At 39.8% G+C, this 17,954-nt stretch overlaps 1 protein-coding gene across 1 annotated transcript; it reads right to left on the minus strand.

Annotated features, from left to right (window-relative positions):
• Positions 1-6,882: 6,882 nt before the first annotated feature.
• PPP1R2C (PPP1R2C family member C) lies at positions 6,883-7,693 on the minus strand. Its single transcript, XM_055269062.2, has one exon. The coding sequence runs from the start codon at positions 7,618-7,620 to the stop codon at positions 6,988-6,990; it is 633 nt and encodes a 210-aa protein (XP_055125037.1). The 5' UTR covers positions 7,621-7,693; the 3' UTR covers positions 6,883-6,987.
• Positions 7,694-17,954: the final 10,261 nt, after the last annotated feature.

Here is a 17,954-nt window from a genome sequence, read left to right on the forward strand (position 1 = left end):
CCATCCCCTCATCAGCAGGGAGTAATCAGAAAGAACACACTGCCCCTCATCTTTTTTATAACTACAGGGTCTGGATTGACAGAGCAGGAGCATCGCCATCTTGGACAAGTACTGTCATTTTAAGTTTCACCTTGATCAAAAACTGCTGAAATCCAAAGGGCATCAGCCTAATGGCTAAGGTCAGCACGACCATAAACCACCAATAACATCTCTGACCAGTAACATTCCAGACCCCTCCCCGACCAGAGACATGCCAGCCCTGAGATAACTTCCTCTCCAGCTGGAAAGATGTCAGCCCCAATATAACCTCCCCTCCACCCAAAGATATTCCAACCCCACCATAAACGTCTCCCCCACAGAGAAACATTCCAAGCTTGTGATAAGCCCTCTCACCCTAAAACCAATATATACTCTTAGTCTGTAAGGGAGAATGCTCCTGACCAAAAATCAGTCAGAAGCCCCTCTCAGGTTTATTTTGCAGAAATAAATCTGTCTTTGACTGTTGAGCCACGTTTTATGTTTCTTTCCTCTTTTTTTAACTCTTACAGAATCTAGGTGGTGGATCACTGCATTCACTACAAGGTCTAATTTTGGAGCAGCCAAATCTCAGTTCAGACATAAAGCCGGGCCTGAGATTTGAAGAATGTACTACTGTTCCCAGACCAAAATGAGGATGAGGTTGCTTACTCTCACAGCCCAACAACGAGATGCAGGTGAACTGGGAAAGAAGAGAGTTTATGTCTGTAACCAGGTACATGGAGAAGGCTGGGAAAATATCGCCAGACCAACTCAAAATTACAAAGTTTTGCAGAGCTTATATACCTTCTAAGCTATATGTCTATGTGTAGGTGTGCATTCATCTAAAGACATAAGTGATTAACTCCTTCTAATCTATAACTAAGGTCTGAGTTTTGAAGACCTTCCTCTGGAGCCTCAGTAAATTTACTTAATCTAGATGGGTCCAGGTGCCAGGGTGATTACCCTTATCTTGTCTCCTGCTAAATCATGGAGGTTTGAGGAGTTCCTTTAGACCACCAATAAAACTTTTTTGTGGAGGTCTGGGGAGTTTCTTCAGATCCCCAATAAAAATTTGCTTAATCCTAAACAGGTCCTGTTAGGAATTCCTTTGTTATCTTGTCATTCTTCAAGGCCCAGAAAAGGCCTGGGCAAAACTCTTGGTATGCTTTTGTTACCTTCCAGCCTTTGAATAAGGGCACTGGCTCTATCAGCTTTTAATATTTAATGTTACCACTCAGTCAGTGCTGAAACAGTTATTATGGAGGCCTGGGCTAGTGAGACCTGGCCTGCCATACTACCCCCTGTCATGCATCCTGCCTATCTGTGAGAGGTAGAATTTGTCCTTGTTTAATATTAGGTTTAAAAGCAGAAAACTATCTGGCTTTGATAGATGCTACTGCCCCATACAGAGCTCCAAGATAGTGCTAACAAGAAGAATGTTAAATATAGCTAATATTGAATGGGTGTTTACCACGTGCCTGGTGTTGTTCTAAGCCCTCTCCATGTGTGACTTCATAAAATCCTCACTCCAACCCTATGAATAGGTAGTTTGGCATCTCACTAATGAGGAAGCTGAGGAGACAGAGACAGTGAAGGGACCATGAGTGCCTTCTCTTCTGTCACTCAGAGAAGATGAGGAATTCAGGGGTGGTGGGCTATCCCAGGTACATCACTGATCTTTGGTATTCTCTTACACCATCTTACACTCAGGTGTTACCAGGGGAGCAAGGTGTACTCTATGCATCTTGAAAAGATAAAGTATCAGCCAGCAGATGTGTTGGGTGCTGGTCTGAGGCCAGGCTTTCTAAGAAACATCATACTCTTCTGGAAGGCTTTTCTGAGTTCTAAATACAAGAGTAGCCCCCAGACCAACTCGAAAACACACTTCCATCTGTTTTCAATCTAGGTTCCCTGTACAGAAAGAGAGAGATCTTGTTGCTAAATACAGACTTAGTCTCCCCTTGGCTTTATAAGCCCTGGGTGATAATTTCATCTCTGGTGCTAATGAGACAGAAAACCTTGCCTATAATGGGAAGCAGTTGGACTAAAGGGTCTTTAAGGCCTTTTCTAGCTCTAAAAGTTTTATGTTGCTATTAAAGTCAATAGTAATTAATAAAGGGAATTCAGAAGGAAAAAAGAATCAGAAACACTCTGCAAATATAAAAGTGTCATGTGTTACTATAAATAACTGAATACGGTTCTTACCTGTGGTCTAGATTCACAAAATTAATTCCTTTCTTTTATAAACTTGGCTATGTCCTAGAAGTTTCAATGCATTTTAAAATTAAAATGGAGATTGGCTTTCCATCTAAATCCTGCCTGCTGTCCTCCCATTTCATCTCCTACTTTGCAGACTTAGTGATGATGAAAACACCAAGGACATCCTCAAAGAGAAGGTTATTTGAAGCAGCTGCCACTCAAGTCTTGCCCTTTGGGACTGTCATCTTTTCACTTTGTCTTCACCTGTGCCCCTCACAGCTCATGGAGCTAAAACTTGAGGAGCCTCAGGGAACAAGCTGTATTTGAATAGGTAAATTATAGACGAATTATAGAACACAATTTGACAGGAGGAAAAACTGCTCAAGTGCAACTTCTCAGTTCCGTTCTACAACATATGTTGAGTACAAGGCACTGTGCCTGGAGATGTCAGACACATGGGCACAGCTCCTATCTCCAAGAGGCCCTCAGTCCAGTGGGAAAAGAGACAGAGATTCAGAAATGTCAGAGAAATGATTAGTTTAACAGATGTAGAGAAAGTGTGTGCAGATCAGAATAATAATAATAGCTATCACTTACTGAATACTTACCAAAAGCCATGTGTTTTACTAGCACTTTTTTATGTAATCATTTCAACAACCAGAAAGGGAAGGTATTGTTATTATCCTCATTTGATTGTAAGGTAACAGGCTTAAAAAGGTGAAATGCTTTGCCTCAAATGACTCAGCTAATATATGGCAGAGCTTGAATTCAAATCCAGATATTTTTGACTTCAAATCCTTCACTGTCATTTACTGTACTTTTCTGCCTCCCCCAAGGCAGACACCCACTATTCTGACTTAGAAGTTTGCGGGATGAATTATACTGAATGTGGAAGACTGATTGTGACATGCAGTAAAAATAGGAAGACATATATTCTGGATAAAAGGAATAGCCCAAAGAAAGCTGAAGATATGGAAAAGTCCCAGGACTTTGTGGGTGGCAGTGGGAATGCCAACTATACCAGTGCTGTGAGGAGCACAGTGTATAGCAAGATGTGGAGGAGGGACTACAGAAAGGGTTGCATTGGCGGGATGGGAACAGACTGAGTATAGCTGTGATTTCCATCTAGCAGCATACCTGTGAAAGTTTCTCAACAAATCTTTTGTGCAGTTCTGACATTCGATGTAATGTATTTTTGCAAAATTGTACACACATCACACACACACACACACACATGCACACACATGAGTAGTGAGATCTGTCCCACAGAGTTGACCTCGGCTAATTAAAAAGTTATATTGTAAAGCAGTGGTTCTCAAACTTGAACGTTGGCCAGGTGCGGTGGCTCACGCCTGTAATCCCAGCACTTTGGGAGGCTGAGGCGGGTGGATCACCTGAGGTCAGAAGTTCGAGACCAGCCTGGTCAACATGGTGACACCCTGTCTCTACTAAAAATACAAAAATTAGCCAGGCGTGATGCCACATGCCTGTAATCCAAGCCACTCTGGGGGCTGAGGTAGGAGAATCATTTGAACCTGGGCGGCGGAGGTTGCAGTGAGCCAAGATGGCGCCATTGCACTCCAGTCTGGGTGACAGAGTGAGACTCCGTCTGTAAGGAAAAAAAAAAAAAAAAACTTGAACGTCCAGAAAAATCCCCTGGAAAGCTTGTTAAAGCACAGAACGCTAGGCCTTAGCCCTAGAGATGCTGAATCAGTAGGTCTCAGATGGAGTCTGAGAATTAGGACTTTTAACCAGCTTCTGGGTGATGCTTATGCAGCCAGTCTGGGGGCCACACTGCATGGTACTGATGTAGAGCAGGATGTGACTCTGCTGTGAGTGCAAGGTAAGAGGTTCAGCACTTGAATATTATAGCCATAAGCTTCCCGTAACCCATGTCACACATCTGTGCTCCTCTCTCCCTCTTTGTCCCTCTATGCTGTTCCATTTCAGGCCCTACTCTGCAGCGATAGTGGTCTTTCAAAAACATGAGTTTGATCATGTCACTATCTGTTTAAAAATGTTGGTGGCTCCCATTGCCTTTGTGTGGCATGTGAATCCTTTCATAGCCTTTCTTACCTCTTTAGTCCTATGCATTCTCCCATACAGAATACCTTGCACCTCCCCAAAGGAACTATATCTCCTTACCTACATCTGGAATGCTAACTTCTATGAGTCTACCTCTCGTTACTTGGTTAAATTTCATGTCCTTTCTAGGTCTTATCCTTGATAACAACTCCACGTGAAGGCCTTTCAAGACCTTAGGTGATGTCCCTCAAGGACCTCTGTAAAGCACTCTTGCACAGTATAGAAATGACCTGGTGACATGGCTGAGCTCTCCCATCCATAAACTGGTGTCTCCTTGAAGGCAAGCACAGAGCCTTGGCACCTAGTGTATAAATAATTTAATAAATTAGAACATGATGTTATGTGAGATCTGGCAAAAATAAACCATTATGTCTGTTCTTCCTAAAGCAAAGGATTGTGTGCTTTCTTAGAGCCTGAGCTACCATGATAAAAATTCGCTCACAAGTAGCATGAGAAAATGACAACATGCCATTAGTAATCCAGAAGAAGCTGTATGTGTTTTGTATTTTTTTCTTCTGGGCTTTACAAACCACAAAAGCAACTGTTTTGCCTCCACAAAGAACATATTTTTAACAACACACTTTCCCAAAAGGATACTCCTCCCTCTGTTGCATTTTGATCTATCCTGATTTAATTTAAAGTTTGAAGATGGGGGTCTGACCTTATCTATCAGTGGCTGAGCCGTTGTCTCATGGAAATGCAGTTTGAAATTCATTAATAGCGTAGCCTGTATAGTATAACTTAGAAGCTCTGGGTTATCACTGATGCTTACAATTGCTATGGAAACCGGGTTCATATGCACCTTTCAAAGAGTTTGCTTTAAAACAGGAAAAAAAGATGAAGAAAAAGAAAGCTTCCTGAAAGAGTAAGATATTTTGTACCCAGCATGCATAAGCAGGTTCAGTGATGTAAAAATGCTCTGCCTACACAATGATAAAAACAATTTTTTATCTTTTTCAGGAGCTAATAATGTATAACCTTGTCTTAGAGAACTGTGTTTATACTGGTAGAGAAGAATGCTCAAGGCAGCTTTCCCCAGTGCCCACACATAGACACACAAACATAGACACACACCCACAATTTTCAGTTTTCCCCAGACTTTTTGCAATCTGCATTCTTAATTCCTCCAAAGGCCTCTGTACATGCAGCTTTGGCTGCTAAAGCCCACCCAGTGTGGACTGGCTGACAGCTCAGTCTCTTCTGCTTCCCCTTGAATGTGTATTGAATGTTGCATCTGTCTCTTATGGGCTGAATTTTTCAATTATAAAATGATAGTGCTAATTTGATCAAGTTTCTTATTAAGAATTCTTGGATGTATTCCTCCCCAAATTTGGGTTTTGGAGGCTTCTTCCCTCATCTCCTTGCCTACATTTCTCCCTAATAACCTAAGTGTGGTGTTGTGTTAGGTAAACAATAGTGTATCATCTTGTGGAAAATGATTCTTTAGACACACCTCCCTCCCTCATGTAGAACCATGTGTTATTCCCTCCAATGTTTTCATCTGCTTATCTCCCCACTTGTGAGTCATCTATTATTTTCCCTTATCACTTCTGCAACCCCATTCCTCCCCTAACTCTAGCCAAATGTGAGCTGGGTTTCCTTCTCTTCTGAGCAAGAACAGGTCACGAGGGCTGAGCTTTCTGTCTTCACCTTCAGACAGAAGGAACTTGAAAGAAAGAAGAACGCATCTGCAGGCAGCTGTTCACTCTGCAGGCATCTGGAAACCACTTCTTTGCATTCAAATAGTTATGTAACCCCACATGTTGGAAGGCTGAAGAGACCACCATACTCAAAATGGAAATGACACTGTTGCAACACATAGAATATCTGAGAGAAGAAAGGGTTTCTAATGTCTTGACTATCTATGATATTCCATAAAGTTAAGGGATTGATGTGCATGGGCTGGGAGGACTGAGGAACAAAGGACAGAGGTTAAGGTAGGTATGAAAAGGGTCTACTAACTACTTTAGAATTTGAAAAAACTATTGATACCAAATCTTCCCACCCTCTGTACAAAAAAACAAAACAGACATTGGTGCAATTTTAACCTGATAATGCATGAAAAATGGCTATTTTTGATGAGAAAAAGTTGTCATTTCCTTGTAAACACAAAGAAAATTAAGAGAAATTGTGAAGTTACTATAAGAAAATTCAACAATAACTCATAATATATTCCCCCTCAATTAAACAGCAAATCACCCTAAAGTGTTTTTCAGCCTGAATATTTATCAGCCTAGATAATCTACTTTAACAATTATGTTTTGCATTTTTAACAAAACCTTTTCTACAAAAGTTAGTATAACTAGAAGTGAATATAAATTAGTACCCTTTCAAGTCTTTAACATATTAAAAAGCTATAGAATATATACATTAACCCATGGTTTTATAAAAGGAATATGGCTTTATAAAATTAAAAGCAATATCAGGATCTGTATTTGTGTTAAATAATTACAATAACATCAAGCAGACATTTCCCACTTAATCTATTACTCTCTAAGATTACCATTTAATTCTGCATTACAATTTAACTAAGTAATTTAGTACTCGACGCATGCGCTACAGAAAACAAGAAGCAGTGTATTACAGTAACAAGGTTTGTATTTCACAAACAATTGCAAGGGTGAAGCAGATATCTTCTAAGCGTCGCATATTCACAAACAATTGCAAGAGTGAAGCAGGCATCTTCTAAGGGTCGCATGACTGGGTTTGCAGTCCACCGGTCAGAGGAGCTTCCTCTGATTCTTCTGCAGCAGTCTTTTCTTCGTTCGTGGCTTGTGGCATTTCTTCATTTTCATCGTCTTCACTTTGTAGGTCTTTCCACATTAATTGTCTAGCTAATTTGATGTTCAATTCTTCGTTGTAGTGAAGCCTTCTCATTTCGAACTGCCGCTTTTTCTCCTGTTTGTGGAGGAGGATTTTCTTCATGTAGGCCTCGCTGCTCTCTTGCTCCTCCACCTCACAGCTGTGGTCCGAAGCATCGGTGGCTTCCTTTCCTTCGACACCACGCACTGAATCTTCTCCTTCGACATCGCGCACTGAATCTTCTCCTTCGACATCGCGCACTGAATCTTCCTCATTATCTTGCACACTCATGTAGGAAGTGCCGGGCTCATTTGCCTTCATTAAATCGTAATCTCTGTACGTTGCGCGGTATGTCGCAAGGATGCTTGATTCGTCCCACTTTTGAGATTTCTTTCTCTTCACATCTTGAATATTCCCTCCAGACTGCTGACCGGAAGTCGCCACCGAGGAACCCGACAAGCTTTTGTTTTTCAGGATCCCCTTAATGGGCGGGTGCGAGGAGGTGGAGGCCGACATTTTGCGGAGAGAAGGGCTGCGAGAGAGTTGGGCCGCTGAGCAGCCGTCCGCCGCCCTCCAGTCTGAAACTGCAGCGCGGTCTGTCTGGGCAACAGGTCCCAACGCCCTAGTTAAAGCACCAGGGCCCTGGTGTCACAAAGGGCGCTGCGTATGACGTCACGATGGTCGCCGCCTCCGCCACCGCTGCCGTGGTTACCGCTACGGTTACCGCTACGGTTACAGCTCTGGTTACCGTTACCTTCGCAGTCACCGTTGCCGTTACCGCTGACGTCACCGCTACCGTTACAGCTGCCGTTGCTTTTGCCGTTGCCGCTGGCTTTACGGCTGACGTTACCGCCTCGTAGCCCATGCTAACGTCATTTATTTTTCTCTTTTAACGGAAAATAAGGTAGGAAATACCCTTTGGTTGTACATGGAAAGGGGAAGCATTGTTTTAGAAACTTCTATACACCCTGTCTGCCCACAGGAAAACTATGTAAAATATTTCTCATTGTGGGTCACTGTCAAAACTTTGAAAGCCACGACTTTGGTTGGAAAGATGAGAGGCCTCAGCTAGAAGGTGATGACCTTCTGCTCCTCTCTCCTGTGTCCATCCACACTCTCCCTCCACCACGCATACCTTGGTCCTCCTCTCTTCTCCCTGTCTTGGTGAATGACCCCAACATAGAGCTAATTATATCAGCTGCGAATCTGCATGTCCTCCTCAGTCCCTTCATGTTGCCCATTCTCCAGTCTAGCCCTCGGATGTGACCTAAGTATTTCAAGAGGCTCATTTGATCTCTTCTGCCACCACCCTGTTTCAAATCACCATTTTCTCTTATGGCAACTTCACTCACAGTCATTGAACTGGGCCTCCAGTATCTCCTCCTTCTGCTGTCCAATCTCTTATCCACCCTCAAAACACCCATCAGATCTTCTTCATCTCTCTTTCAAACCCTTCAATGGCTGCCCACTGTTCTTGACATAAAGACCCAAATTCAGAAGAGGCTGAAAACAGCTGTTATGATCTGCTCAGTTTACTCAGGTGTCTATCTGGAGCCTTCTCCCCTTAAATTCTTCCCACTCTACCTCCAGCTTTCTATTCTGATCTTCCAATTATGGGAGCATTCATGAACCTTCCTGTCCAAGAGGTTTTTTTTTTTTTTTTTTTCCAGGTTCTTCGTGCAGCCTGGAGCGCCCTTTCAGATTTCAGTTCAATCATCATTGACTTTCAGAGGCCATTTCCTAACCCCCAACAGCAAATAGACCTCTCTTTGCTTTCATGGTATCTCTTATTCTCTGTGACAGCATTTTGAGTCATTTGTAATTTCTTATCTGTGTACACTAGATGACAAACATCAAAAGTAAAAGGAAGTGACAAAGATTCTCTCCTTTGACCAAACTTTAATCAGGCTCCTCTAAGCCCTCTGCTCGACTAGGCCTAAACTTGGGATTGTAGAATCCAGTTTGAGCAAGAATCCTACTAAGTTAATTTAGTGAAAATTCCCCACCACTGATATCTGACTTCCCTGAGTAGCTGATCAAATTCCTCATGCCCCACACTAGATATCTTGTCACCCTGTTGGGTCAGTCTAGCAAGAATTCCCCTTAGCCCTGATGTTTCCTTTCAGTAATTTTCCATTCGCTGAGTCTGCATCCTGCCCTTTACCTATTCTTGTTGGAGTGGGAGTCAATGCCAATTTTATTCCCCTACACGGACCCCATTGCAGTGGTCCGTGTACCTACTGTGATAGTCCTCCATGGAATAGTCTTTCTTACCATCTTTAACAAGTGTCATGAATAATTTTTTTAACAGTTATGTTGGCTGTGACTCAGATCAGATCAGATTCACCACTGGACCCCTGGAGCTCTCACCCAGAACCTGAAGTACGCACCTTTGAAACCTTTGTCTTCACTCTTGGCTGACTGATCAGGAATCCATCGGTAAGCCCAACTCTTGAGCCAGTGCTCCAGATGGCAGTCTGTTGAAGCATGGTGAGGATCCATTTTGATTCTTATGATTCTGAGTATACTCTCTGAAGCTGGGTTAGAGTCTGAGGCTTTTTATGAAAGGCACCTGAGCTTCCTGCACTCCAGCCTGGGTGACAGAATGAGACCCTGTCTCAAAAAAAGAAAAAGAAAAAGAAAGAGAGAAAGAAGGCACCTGTTGGGCTGGAAGTCTTTCCTCCTGGCTCTCTGTTTGGAGTGGAGTTATATATATTCTCTGATTCCTGGGCCTGGTCCTGGCTAGAAAATTCTTCCTGTCTGCCACCCTTATTTAATTACTTCCTGGCTCCCTGGCCTGGAATATTTTCCTGACTCTTTTGTTTCAAGTGAGGATCCACTCCACAACTACTGGGCTGGAAATTTTATTTTTTCTGGCTCTTTGTGAGGCCTCTCTTTATAGAAATTGTTTAGTTGTCTGAAACTCCTCCTCTTGAACCCCTGCTGAGGCCAGCTCTGTGTCCTTCCTTTCTTATTGGCACGATTTTGCTGAGGATTATTTGGAACTCCAGTGGCCTCTTTGAGGAACTTGAGATCTCCTCAAACTGGCTCCTCTATGGTCTCTTCCTTCCCATTGCTTCTTCCTCTTACCACCTTCAATCCTCCCTTCGGCTCCCTTGAATTCTTTGATATGTTCCCCTCAAACCCCTGCCTGCTCCACTTCTCTGTCCACCCCTGCTAGACATTTTCCTTCTCGCTCCAGCTCAACTCCCTCAGTCATTTGAACTTTAATCCTCCCACTCACATCAGGGCCACTCAAGGGACTCAGAGATACCTGAAAGCCACTATCTGAGGCTGAAAAAAAAAAGGCTAATTAGAAACAGACTGGATATTTTATCTACTCAGATGGACTCTGGAATCATCTAGACATCTGCTTGACGTGCCCTCAGTCCCTGATCTCAAATTTAGTCTTCAGCCTTTATAGGATTACATATCAGGAAAAAGAAAATCTTGGAGGTTTTTAGAGGTCTCCACAAAACTTCATAAAAAGCTTTAGCTCTTTTTTTTCTTCAGCCATTTACATTTTATTTATTCCTTTTAACATGTTCTTTCTTAAAACAATTACATATTTTATAACTGATACTTTATCATATTCTTTTTTAACTTTCTTTTTTATTGTTTTTTTTAAGTTCTGGGATACATGTGCAAAATGTGCAGGTTCGTTACATAGGGAAACATGTACCATGGTGGTTTGCTGCACCTATCAACCCGTCACCTAGGTATTAAGCCCAGCATGCATTAGCTATTTTCCCTAATCTTTAGCTCTTATTCAGTAGGTAACCTCAATTTGTCCCATTTTTGTCAGAAACACAATTCAGATAAAAATATAAGTGGAGATAAACCAGTGAGTTTTGTATTACTGTGTTGCCTGATTCATGGCTAAAATTTTAGAATAAAAGCTGTAAGATCTCTCTTTGCATCTGTATGTTTATATATGCTTGTATGTATGCATGCATATTACATAAATGACATTTCCCTACTTCCAGATGGTATCACTAAATTAATTTATAAAATCCCTCAAAGGAGGAGTTCCATTCAAATTGGCTTACAAAATAAATGAGACATATAAACTAAATATTCATAAAACTCCCAGAAATATAGGAACTAACTCAAATGGTTTTCAGTTTTATATGACTTGGGTAAATCTTTGGGAAATAAGATTACTTTAATATTGTTGGTTTAATTAAAAAAGGGTATGTCCTCTGAGTTATCAGCATTAAATATAAGATGAGCATACATATTTATTCTACCTGGGTTTAGCAGTATGTTATCTCTACTAAATATTTAAAGTTATAAAAATTATAAATTTAACCTAAGAATGAATGAAGAAGTGCAGTATCCATCACTTCATGCATATCAAGCAGAGCAGTTAAACAAAATCCCATATATTTAACATTTTTCGGTTTTTGTTTTGTTGATGCTTGCCTAGCATGCACATGCTATAAAATTAGTTAACAGAAAAATAACTTGAAGTGATGTTTTAGCCTTGTATGATGTTATAACTATTATAACCTAAAAACAGTTTCCAAATATTTGGTGATGTGAAACCTTAAGAGTTATCCTAAGTTAAATTAGGTAATAGATATTAATTAAATAACTAGATCATTTCTAAGCAAGATAAACTATTAAAACACTACTAAATCTAAGTTTATGTCTATAAACTTTTGGGTTCTTATTTTCACATGGAATAGAGAGGCTAAAATATATTCGGGCCTCTTAATAAACATGAAAAATTATATTATAAAAAAATAGCCCATACCTGTAAGAAATGTGGGAGGGTATAGTCATAAAATTTGCTAATATGCTCATACAGAATCCTGGTATGTGACAGACTTCACAATTGTCCACTTCCCAGTTTTTTTCTGTAAAAGAAATGTGAATGATGGCTAAAAAATATTATCTATCTATATATATATAATTAACAGCACTGGAAATAATAAGACTGCAGGGAAACAACTTTGTGTGCAGAATATACAAGGGTAGTAGGTTACATTTTTAATAAAGTGTATAAAATTTTCATTAGGAAAATTTTCATTAAAGAAAAAAAGAGTCATTTTGTCCTAAAGTAAGATGAGTGATTGTTCAAAATGAGAAAGGGGAAAAGAGTAGGACTGAAGCTAAATACGTGTTTTTTAAAAGTTGTAGAAGTTGTGGAAAAGGAATTTTATGTGTAGTCAAGATGCTAATATTTTTATAAGGATTTTTTTAAGCTCAATAATGTACTAATCCAAATCTATAATTTGGTTTCTGCTCTGTTAAAAGGACAAAGTTTTCTTAAATTATTGTAAAAGATTTTTCTTTGCCTGTTGAATAATTCATCTAGGAAGGAAAGATGCTATGGCTTATGTAGATAAATTTCCTGTGCTTCATGTTGTCTTTATCACATATTTAATTACTTTTGAAAGCAAATCTTTTCAATATTAAAAAAGCTAGGGTTATTTTTCTCAAGTATGTTACTTACTATATTTACCTCTGGAATCTTTTATTGCCACTTTGATTAAATGGATAACTAAGTATATTTCATAGCGATCTGTAATCCTATTTAATCAAGTGCTCAAACTTTTTGACATTTTTGACAAACTTCCCAAAATCAAATTCTAAATGATATCTTTTTGACTTGGAACTAACTGACATTTACCAGAGGGCTCTCTTATTAAAGAACTTGTTCTTTCACCTTGTAAAAGAGAGATATTAAAGTAATTAGGTTTATTTCATATGTTAAATTATATGAGAAGCATTGTCAAATAAGAAGTGATGCTTAACCTTCTACAGATGATATGTATATGAATATAACTTATTAATATGTGTTTCAGAAATTGTATGAAATTCCTAAAAATTTGTCAATGCCCTTACTGACCACATAATGGTCGTAATTGCAGTTATTATCTTAAAATGCTGTATGCCACAGAACTAACCAAATTTCTTGTCAAATGAACTCTCTTCAGATCTTTAATCATGATCATTTTAAGTCTTCTGTTGCTTACAGATAGTTTTTGTTTTACTCTGATTCTTCTCTGAAAGCATCTACAATGAGCTACAGGCAATAAATTTCCATGATGGCATCAATTGAATACCTTTGCAGACATGCCACTGGACTGAGTAAGAACTTCCAGACTTAATGAAGAAACTGATAGACTCATAAAACTGCTAACCCTAAATCAAGGAAAACAAGGATTTGTGACATGGGACTGAATGAACTAATGAGGATGTTTATACTTTTGTATATTTTTGTTTTAAAACATTGCTGGTTCTTTAATGTTAGTTTCCAGATTCAAGGACCCTTTTCTTCTTTTCTCTTAAGCTATCTATGACTTATAGCAATTTAGTAGATTATACTTTTGTGAACAAAAATGAATATTTATCTTTCTCTCTACCTTATCCCTCCCAGAATTTGGAACCTCTTATTGAATATTCTTATTTTCATGGCAATATAGTTATTTGCCTAAGTTCAGTAAGAATATGTTTTCCATGTAACTAGACACAACTGGAGAAATTGGTTATATTACCAAGATTTTGACCAGAATGTCATATTAGGGAATAATGGGTATAGAATGAGCTTTAAGGAAATAAAGTTGACTTTATAGAGCCAATGCTTACAAAACGCTCTTGGAAAAACTGGCCTGGTACCTGCCTTACAGGGTTCCCAGCATTACAGGTGAGTGAGGGAGGTTACCTCCTGGCAGATTGTATAAGTCAGGGTTCTCTGGAGAAACAAAACCAACAAAAATATAGATAGATAGATAGATAGATAGATAGATAGATAGATAGATAGATGATAGATAAAGAAGAGATTTATCATGGGAATTAGCTTGCATGATTATGGATACCAAGAACCAGGAAAGCCAGGGGTGTAATTAAGTTTGAGTTTGAAGGCTACCAGGGGAGCCAATGGTGTAACTCCCAATTTATGGCAGTAGGCTTGAGAACCAGAGGGATGCTGATGTAAATCATGGAGTCTGAAGGCTCAAGAACTAGGAGCTCTGCTGCCCAAAGGCAGAAGATGGATTTTCCAGCTCAAGAAAAGGGAGAGAATTTACCCTTCCTTGCCTTTTTGTTCTATTCAGGTGGGCCCTCAAAAGACTAGATGATGCCCACTCACACTGGGGAGGGTGGGTCTTCTTTACTCAGTCTACTGATTCAAATGCCATTCTCTTCCAAAACCACCCTCACCAACATACCCAGAAATAATGGTTTACCAGCATCCATTAACCCAATCAAGTTGACACATAAAATTAACCATCATGCAGGCCCAGGAACCTCAGGGTACCTTGGGGACCTCGAGAAGAGAGGAATTCATCTAAATCCAAAGATATTGCAGGTGAAATTTGGTAGGAAATCCTTGGCTTGGCTTCATAGCCTTGAGAAGGTTTTAAAAGTCTGCTTTGAGATTACTTATGAAAAGTTCCAGCAAAGCAGACTCTAAAAGGCCTATGTGGTTAATTACCATTCTTTTTGTATTTATGTAAATAGGCAGGCTGAAGCTAATGAGATTGGATTTATTTTACAAACAAGGGAGATGACTATAGAAAGAAATTTTGTTTCAGTGGAAAACTATAGTGCACCCATTATCGGATTATAGTCCTGTTCATTGTGTTTGGTTTTATTATCTACCTGTAAACTGGACTGGATTCTGAATTTTTCTAGTTTTCTTTTTCTGGTTATAACTCTCCAAACTAATGCTTCCAATTTTTCTCCCACTTTCCTGACTTGGTATCACTGAGACCAAAAACTGCCATTTCCATGAAGTCCTGCAAATTGAAGCTGGACTTGATATAAACTTCAAACGATATGAAACATAGCAGATCATCTGTAGGTAATGATCATTACTTCATAGCTACTGCTGTGTGGCCCACTTAGAAAGTTCACTGAAACACCTGATGTCATCAGCAAAGACATTAAAACTGCAAATCAAACCAAGAAATTTCTCATATTGCCATTGCTGTCCTCACTCCCCCATCTAAAAATGTTTTGAGCTTAAGTCTAGAAATCTTGACTATCTGCCTACTGGATTCAACAACTGTTTCCAGCCATAATCTTTGTTTTTATTTTGTTTTAATGAAAATTCCCATCATTAAATGCCTGACTTCTTGCACCATTCAGCAAATATCTGAATGTTTCTTCTTTCCTTGAACAAGGGAAGAATGACAAAGACGCTCTCCTTGATCTAACTTTAGTTAGGCTTCTCTGAGCCTCTTATTGGTTAGGCCCGAACTTGGACTTCCCTCTATCCTTGTAGAATCCAGTTTGAACAAGAATCCTACTGTTCTCAGACCAAACCAAGGGTGGGGTTGCTTATTCTCGCTGCCCAATAACAAGATGCAGGTGAATTGGGAAAGAAGAGAGTTTATTTCTCTAACCAGGTACAGGGAGAAGGGTGGGAAACTATCGCCAGATCAATTCAAAATTACAAAGTTTTCCAGAGCTTATATACCTTCTAAGCTATATGTCTACGTGTAAGTGTGCATTCATCTAAAGACATAAGTGATTAACTTCTTCTAATCCGTAACTAAAATCTGAGTTTTGAAGACCTTCCTCTGGAGCCTCGGTAAATTTACTTAATCTAGATGGGTCCAGGTGCCAGGGTGATTACCGTTATCTTGTCTCCTACTAAATCATGGAGCTTTGAGGAGTTCCTTTAGACCTCCAGTAAAAATTTTGTGGAGGTCTGGGGAGTTTCTTCAGACCCCCAGTAAAAACTTGCTTAATTCTAAACCGGTCCTGTTAAGAATTCCGTCGTTACCTTGTCATGCTTCAAGGCCCAGGAAAGGCCTGGGAAAAACTCTTGATGTGCTTTTGTTACCTTCCAGCCTTTGTATAAGGGCACTGGCTCTCTCAGCTTTTAATATTTAACGTCACCACTCAGTCAGTGCTGAAACAGTTGTTATGGAGTCCTGCCTGTTCAGCTGTTAGTGAGATATGGCCTGTCATACTACTAAGTTAATTTAGTGAAAATTCTCCACCATTGGTACCTGACCACCCTGAACAGCTGATCAAATTCCTCATACCCCGTTCTCCATATCTTGTCACTCTGGCCTGCCTTCAGCAAGAATCCTGTGGAGTCAGTCAATAAAGACTCCTCCTTACCCCTGATGTTTGCTCTTACTGATTTTCCATCCACTAACCCCCCACATTGCTCCTTGGCTATAAATCCACACTTGTCCTTGTTGGATTGGGAGACAAGTGTCTTGATGAGTGTCATTAAAAAACACATACTTTTTTTAACAGAAAGTTTCTGTTTTGCTCACGACTATTTTTATCTTTGTATTTCCATGACATGATGCTGTACCTGGTACATAGTAGGTATTACAAAAATATTTCTTAAGTGAATGATAAGTGATAGATGATAAGGTATTGGGAGAATGAGATTTTTGAGTGGAGGAAAAGTAGCTCCAAAGCCCTTATAGTCAGTTAGAATTTGTCCAGTCACTCACGCGGACATATGTGGAATCTGGAGATTGTTACGAAAAGTTACTTGGGCACATTTTCTGTCCTTCATAGGCCTCATTTTTCACAGGCAGAAATATCCTTTGAAAAACAAAGCAAAAAAAAAAATTAAGATCCAGTTTCACATTTTCCCCTCCAGGTAGCACTCACAAGAATTTTTTTCCTTCTGATAACCTTTTGCTTCCTCTTCTCTCCCTCAAGGTCTTTCTGCATTTTAGAACACAAAAGCAAAAGCATGAAAGAATCATAAAACTTTTACAAGGGCCTTAAGTGCCTTAAGTTCAAGTTGTCCTGTATTCTCTAAAGTCCTACTAACTTCAGGAACTCTGCAATCACTTTAAAGCTGTGTTATTCATTCCAGAAAAAAAATGTACTGCTAACACACTCTTTGAAAAAAGCTGTATTGTGTGATGAGGGTTTTCAGGGATTCAAAAGCTGATATTCAGTGCTATAGGAAAACCCTCTGGTATGTCAGGACAAACAAACAAACCTTCATTATTCAGAAATAGTTTGGGCTCCTCTTAAAAAGCCTAACTGAAAGGCATCACAGACCAACACACATAAGACTTGTCCTCCTTGCTAGTGGGCACAATGGAACTGTACATGTTAAGCTGTAAACAGGATGTTTAGGGAGACACCAATCCTAGTGCATTGGAAGTTTGCCTTTGTGTGTACACAGCACCCACCCCCCACATGTATATTGTGATGTGAATATATAAGCTGCTCAATATATAATGAGTCAGCCATCCTGGAGTTCTTGCGTTTTCTGAAACTCATCATTCAGTGCACGATGGTAATTCAGGCTAGTGCAGGAGCACTGTGATTTGTGACCAATTACGTGGGTCACAAACAAAATCATTTAAGGAAAAAAATTAGGCATTTCAAATTTAGGTTACACATTATTTTTAAATAATTCTTTTTCATTTACCATTGGCTAACTTTCTCCTTAATGAAAGTCACTCTAAGAAAAACCCAAATTTTGTGTTCTTGTCATCAAACTAAAAATTCTAAATCTAGTCAACACAGAAGGATATGTGTCACTATTGTAAGCCTAAAAGTTAGAAAACATCAGCCATCTTTCCAGCATACCTCTTTACACAATTTACTGTTATTGTCCTGCTACAAGGGATGAGCAGATGTCTGAAGTTCCATTGCACCACATCTCTCTGCTCCCCCTCGCCACATGCTGGGGTACACTACACCACTTGGTGACACATTATATGCAATTTAGATACAGGCCTAGAAATTTCTGCTTTCAACAGATATTTAGTAGCCCTCTGTATTAGTCCATTTTCATGCTGCTGATAAAGACATACCCAAGACTGGGAAGAAAAAGAGGTTTACTTGGACATACAGTTCCACATGATTGGGGAGGCCTCAGAATCATGGCGGGAGGTGAAAGGCAC

This window comes from Symphalangus syndactylus, chromosome X, assembly GCF_028878055.3.
Source record: "Symphalangus syndactylus isolate Jambi chromosome X, NHGRI_mSymSyn1-v2.1_pri, whole genome shotgun sequence".
NCBI classification, from domain to species: Eukaryota; Metazoa; Chordata; class Mammalia; order Primates; family Hylobatidae; genus Symphalangus; species Symphalangus syndactylus.

Bases quoted from the DNA above. Each gene is read 5' to 3' on its own strand.
- PPP1R2C (XM_055269062.2), bottom strand. From the start codon at position 7,620: ATGTCGGCCTCCACCTCCTCGCACCCGCCCATTAAGGGGATCCTGAAA.